This window comes from Arachis stenosperma, chromosome 5 (genome assembly GCF_014773155.1).
Source record: "Arachis stenosperma cultivar V10309 chromosome 5, arast.V10309.gnm1.PFL2, whole genome shotgun sequence".
In the NCBI taxonomy this organism is placed as follows: Eukaryota; Viridiplantae; Streptophyta; class Magnoliopsida; order Fabales; family Fabaceae; genus Arachis; species Arachis stenosperma.
In genome coordinates this window covers 125,052,104-125,058,431 of record NC_080381.1, presented here as the reverse complement: position 1 = coordinate 125,058,431, position 6,328 = coordinate 125,052,104, and the positions used below count along the sequence as shown (strand labels likewise).

At 32.5% G+C, this 6,328-nt stretch overlaps 1 protein-coding gene across 6 annotated transcripts; it reads right to left on the bottom strand.

The window, feature by feature from the left end:
- Positions 1-557: 557 nt before the first annotated feature.
- On the bottom strand, positions 558-5,851 carry LOC130979515 (putative pentatricopeptide repeat-containing protein At1g12700, mitochondrial). 6 transcript variants are annotated; one of them, XR_009086659.1, is made up of 4 exons: positions 3,978-5,851; positions 1,938-2,146; positions 1,708-1,840; positions 558-824 (listed from the first exon to the last, which is right to left on the bottom strand). XR_009086659.1 is itself a non-coding variant. In XM_057902976.1 (3 exons), the coding sequence occupies exon 2, from the start codon at positions 5,481-5,483 to the stop codon at positions 3,987-3,989; it is 1,497 nt and encodes a 498-aa protein (XP_057758959.1). In that variant the 5' UTR covers positions 5,484-5,522; positions 5,611-5,851; the 3' UTR covers positions 842-2,146; positions 3,978-3,986. The 6 variants fall into 6 exon arrangements, 3 of the variants coding, with proteins under 3 accessions (XP_057758959.1, XP_057758957.1, XP_057758958.1); XR_009086657.1 differs by having other exon boundaries at positions 1,708-2,146; XR_009086658.1 differs by lacking the exon at positions 558-824 and having other exon boundaries at positions 842-1,840.
- Positions 5,852-6,328: the final 477 nt, after the last annotated feature.

The following is a 6,328-nucleotide window of genomic DNA, read 5'->3' as shown; positions in this document are numbered from 1 at the left end:
AAATTAGGAATTGGAAGGATATGTGCAGGGAAAATTAGTATTTGGAGGCAAAATTAGCGAACACTCAAAATGCAAATTTTTCTTCAGATATCGAACCAAATTTTAGTTTAAAAATAAGTGAAAATGATAGCGATATGATTAAAGATCCTTTGAGAAAATGGAAGCAAACATAGAAAATAAAGCCAAGTAAACTCAATAAGAATGAGATAGATAGGTATTTAGAAGATGATGTAACCAAAGATTTTAATAAATTTGATGTATTGAGGTGGTAGAGAAGAAAAACACTTAAGTATCGTGTTCTCATGACTAGAAATATATTAGTGATTCATGTTTTTTACTGTAATATCTGTTTCTACTTTCTACTATATTGTATTAACTAGACTATATCTAAAGTCACATGACATTATTATTATTAATTTAATTCAAATTCAATAATATATAAGACAATAATAAACAATATAAATCAAATTCAATAATATAAAAATTAGTTACATGTACAATATAATAACTTCTTATAAATTGATTAGGTGAAACTTAACCTATGATATCTTGCAGGAACTAATACTAGAAAATTAACAATAAACAATAAATTATCATATAATATTGACACAAAATTATCATATAATATTGGTAAATTTTTATTTACATTTCATAAGAAATACTACATATAAAATATACTAGCGGTCACAATTTATGGCGCCAACAATTACCAGCACCAAAAGTTTTAATATAGTTAACCATTTTTTCTTCTGCTCCAAGGTAGAATCGCAACTTTTTAATGACATAACAAAAGTTAAATTACCTATGCCAACAAATGGTAAAACCTGAAAAAAAACTGCATTGTAGATTGCATAACGAAAACTGAAAAAATAAATAAAAAATAAAAAATACTATTCAACTTGAGCTCCCATTTTATATGTCAGTGAAAATGAACAAAGAATTGGTTAACTATATTAAAATTTTTCCTTTCTGTAGAGTCTCAAACAACTCTTGATGACAGAGCCATCTTGTTCTTGATGAACTTGCAATATCCAAAACACATTGTGTATCATATACTCGAACCATAAAGCAAAATTATTCTTTTTGCAGTATCAAATGTTTATTTGGAGTACTGTTTGCTTAAGTCTAAAACTGTTTTATGCAGCACGCACCACACAAAGTTAGAATGGAAGTATATAAATGAAGAACCAAATTATAATGCAAAGATCGGCTTTGCAAAGTTTATAGCAACAGCAATATTTCATCCGTTTGAGATGAAGTGATTTTTGTTTGAGTTTCATGAGTAAAGTGATTTTTGAAGTTTAAAATCTAGTGAGTATGGGTTCAACTAGAAACCAAATAAGTTGAGAAGAATTCTAGTGTCTCACAATTGATTCCGAAAGGGCCAAATACAAATCAAAGTATAAAGGAAAATTCACACTAGAGAGCTTCAACATAGTTTGGATTAACGTGTAGCCAGTTAAATTTATACATATAACATGGTAGATTGGTATTTACCCATATGTAAATGGAGGACTCTTGGATCAAAAATCAACAAGCATTATCTACAAAGATGTTAATTCCTACTAACTCGCAACTAATTTGGGTTAATCAACTCCTAAACGAAAATAAGCAATGGAATCAACAGCTCATTACAGAACAATTCAGTACAGATATTGCACAGAATATTTTACAAACTGAAATTGGGGAAGGGGATGATTCGGTTACCTGGCCAAGAGAGAAAAAGGGTTGCTACACCGTGGCTTCAGGATATTTACTGGCGCACCAGTTCTACCACCCTCCACTCGAACTGATGCCACTCCACTGCCAGCAGAAGAAGCTCTGGACTTCTATTTGAGACCTGAAAGTGCAACCGAAAACAAGAATCTTCCTCTGGAAAGTAATGCACAAGGGGTTGCCGGTGAACCAACAACTCCATGGAAGAATCAGAACAATACCCGCAACCTCTCGAAGATGTACCATGATGGAAGAAACAGTCCAACACTGCATAATTAGCTGGGGTCAGTCATGGTCCACTTGGCTCAGACCCAAAATTGGAGTCCCTGGAAGTCAAACGGACCAAGAAGTATGGCAACAGTGGATGGAGTTACCGAGAAGTTGAAAAGAAGCAGAAATGGCAAGAAGTTATTGAGAGAAGCTGCAAAAACTAATACAAGATCAAAATCAGTTTCATAAATATGAAATATTCAGCAATAAAACTATATCATAGTCCAATATCTGATTGAAAATAAATAAATAAATAAATGCAATAATTATGCAAAGAAATTCACCAAATAAAATCAACTGCAACTCCAAAGAATTCTATATTGTTTCACTTTTAACATTCCCATCTCAAGCACCACGTAACAAAACTCCAAGCTAGTAACCTTTTTTAAAATGCTAATAAACAGAGACAATAGAATAATGTCTACACAAGAAATAACGAGGTAATTTATCTAAGAATTAACAGCAAAACGTTCTCTGAAAAAGTACTTCGTAATGTACATATTTTCAACAGAAACAATTTCCAAGCAATACAACTGAGTAGCATTAATTAAGAAAATGGCCAAAAATTTTGAGATAACTGAACCATATTAACCTTGACTCGATGTTGCTTAGGTTGATGAAAAATGGGGACAGGCATTTTAGAAGGTGGGTTTATTTTTAAGATGGAAGTGAAAACTATATAGCCTAAGAATAAATCCTTATTACCTACTTAAATTTCCTTTTACAACAATTCCCAGAGGATTCAATCAAATAAACAATAGCTCATGGTTGCTTATGATAAAACAGTCATAGGAATTAGTTTGATATATATATATATATATATATAGGTGTAGTCTATGGTGGCCACAAGTTTTGGTGCCTATGGTGGCTATGAACTTTACAAAATGATATTTTCAACCAAACAAAATAAAAAATTGAAGCACGTTTCAGTTCTATTAATAAATAATGACATTTTTATGAGTGTAAATAAAAGAAAAAAAATTAGACCATTTATCATATTTCTTGACAAAAAAAATGATCTACTTAAATTTTAATATTAAAATAATTATCTGCACACCTAGTAAATTGAACATCCGATATATCTATTATTCACATTATTTAATATTTTCATTGTCTACTTATACTTTTTTTATAATTAATAATTTTAAATTTCACTTGACTAATATTAAAATTTAATTAATAACCGTAACTTTAGACTTCAAATTTTTTATTGCAGAATAAAATGATTATTTTAATTAAAAATAAAAGATATAAATAATTATTTATTAACGTGAGAAAAAATTAATGCAATGTAAGTATTTTTAGATACTATCATTTTTTAAATTTTGGGCATTGGTAGCAACTCCTTTTTCAACGACGAGAGAAAACGATAGATCATTTTTTTGTCAAAAAATATGATAAATGGTCTAATTTTTTTCTTTTATTTACACTCATAAACATATCATTATTTATTAATAGAACTTAATCGTGCTTTAATTTTTCATTTTGTTTGATTAAAAATATCATTTTGTAAAATCCATAGCCACCATAGGCACCAAAACTTGTGGCTACCATAGACTACACCTATATATATATATATATATATATATTTGGTACCTACAAAGTTACGGAAAAATAAGTTGCACAACAGAATAACAGAGAACAAACAACAAAACAAAATTTTCAATCTTTTTAGTTTTGCTTAGTTTGTAGCATGATAAATATATGATCTCAGAGAATAACAGTAAAGAACACTCGATTGCTATAAAGAGATCTTAAACACTAAAACACTAAATCTGTAAGCTATAACTAGGAATATCAACTAAAGAATCAATAAAGTAGTGGAATTAAAAAGGATGATAGCAATTGCAAAAATCGAAAGTACAAATTTATATTGATGTTATGGCATTGCCAAAGTCCTCTGACCCAACAGACACAGAATTTACAGAACTATGATACATATTCAGCAGCAACAATGAGATATAATTTCAATTTGAGCTGATGTATCTTACCTTCTTTTATCAATTCAATAAGCCTCTAGCAACCATTTCCCGAAGAAATTTCTCCGCCATGTCATTCTCATCTTTTTCAAACAAAGCCCGAATAACAGTTTCAAAAGTAACAGCATTTGGTAAGCAACCATTGTGTTCCATTTCCGACAGCAGGGCCAATGCTTCTTCAAACAAGCCCTCTCTGCAGAGCCCATTGATCATAATAGTGTATGTCCTCACATTTGGAGGATAGCCTTTCACAGAAAGATCTTGAAAAATCTCTTTTGCAACTACAAGTCTTCCACCTTTGCATAAGCCATCAATAAGTACATTGTACGTGCATATATCTGGATCAATGCCACTCTCTTTCATTTGCTTGAATAACATAAGTGCCTTGTCAACTTGTTTGATATTGAACATCCCATCCAACAAGGAATTGTAAGTGACTACATTAGCGGGTGGACCTCTTTCGTGCATCTTGACAAGAAGCTCCAAAGCACAAGAGATTCTCTTTGATTTGCTCAAGCCATCAATAAGAGTGCTGTAAGTTACCGTGTCTGGAACCAAGTTCTTGCGACGCATTTCTTCAAAGAGATTCAAGGCTTCATCGACCATTTTACTTTTGCAGAAGCCATTAATCATGATACTGTAACTTTGAACATCGAGTGAAACTCTACTTTGGGCCATTGTGTTGAATATATATTTTGCCTTATTTACCTCATTAACCAAACAATGCCCATCCATTAAGCTGTTATAAGTAACCACATCTGGTTTCACACCAGATTTCGCCATTACAGCCAATAGACTCTTAGCATCTTTGATCTTTCCTTCCTTGCATAGCCCATCAATAAAAGTATTGTAAGTATAAACATTGGGATTAATGTTTTTAAGCACCATATCACTTAGCAAATCAATAGCTTCCTTAAATTGACCCACAAGACACAATCCAAAAATGAGAGAACTGTATGTGATAACATTAGGATAAATTCCCTTAGCAAGCATTTCAGAATATAAATGAAAAGCATCGCCTACAAGTGTATCCTTGCACAGACTATCAATAATTGTGCTGTACATTACGACATTAGGAACAATCCCATGCCGTGGGATCTTTCTCAACACTTGAATAGCAGCTGCTGTGTGTCCGGTCTTACAGAGTCCATTGATTAAGGTCCCGTAAGTGACTTCATTAAACTGAAATCCTTGATCCAGCCTTCTCTCATGAAATTGCAGTGCTTTTTCAACATTACCACTGAGACAAAGACCTTTAATGAGTGTATTCAACGTTATGGTATCAGGCTGAAAACCCATCCTGAAAATCTTGGCTAATATAGAGAAAGCAAGCGCCATATGACCCATGCCGCAACAACAATTGTTTAGGATGTTCAAAGTAAATAAATCGGGAGCGATTCCCCTGGCTTGCAATTGCTGAAAAAGGGAAACGGTTTCGTGGAAATGCTTCGTCTTGGAAAGGGATCCCAAAATCTTGTTAAATTGGATGATGGGAGGAGTACGACGCATAGAGAGCATGCGAGTGAAGGAATCAACAGCTTCGTCAAGCGATTGGGGCTGAGAGTGAGAGTGAAGGGATGAAGTTGAAGGGAAGCAAAGACGGAGAGCAAGGTGGGAAACAGAATTTGGGATTTGAAGAGCATACCTTAACATGATTAGTGAGAGTATGGTAAAATTGAATGCGCTGAGTTGACGAGTGCTTCCACGTGAGAGTGAGAATAGTATCAAGCTAGTTCGAAAACGCTGCCGACCATGATATCCTCATATCCAGACTGGACGGTGGAGGTATGAGTCAAAATGGTTTCAATTGAGAGGGATCGCGCCTTCGAGGTTCTGGAGGGACGACAATTTTCACGTTGCAATGTTTATGGTGTGCGATGTGGGCAGGAAGCTGTAGGGTTTAAATGTGAAATGTCTGCTTTGTTCGGTAATGTAACGTAATTGTTATTATTAACTTATGAGAATTACACTTATCATTTATCAACGTTATATAGTTATGGCTAATAAATTTTTTTTTTGGTCTATTATTATAGTGTTTTTATCTATCATTTGTAACAATATATAAACACAATACAAATAGTTAATCATGACTTTAGTATTTAATTCTTTTCCAACAAATCATTTTATAAAGTAAATTAAAAAAATAAAATAATTATAAAATTTATTTTAAAAAATTCAATAATCTCTCAATAAAATAAAAATAATTTTATTATTGGGCAATTTATCCAAATAAATAAATTGCGTGAAAGCTTTACTCAAATACACAAAACAGATATCCCTTACGTGATTGTACATTTTCACACTTCTATGTAAACCGTGGGAAGCTACCACGGTTTCTGATTTTAACATAAATCGTGGCAGCT

Coding starts and splice junctions, on each gene's coding strand:
- LOC130979515 (XM_057902974.1), bottom strand. CDS start 5,618: ATGTTAAGGTATGCTCTTCAAATCCCAAATTCTGTTTCCCACCTTGCT.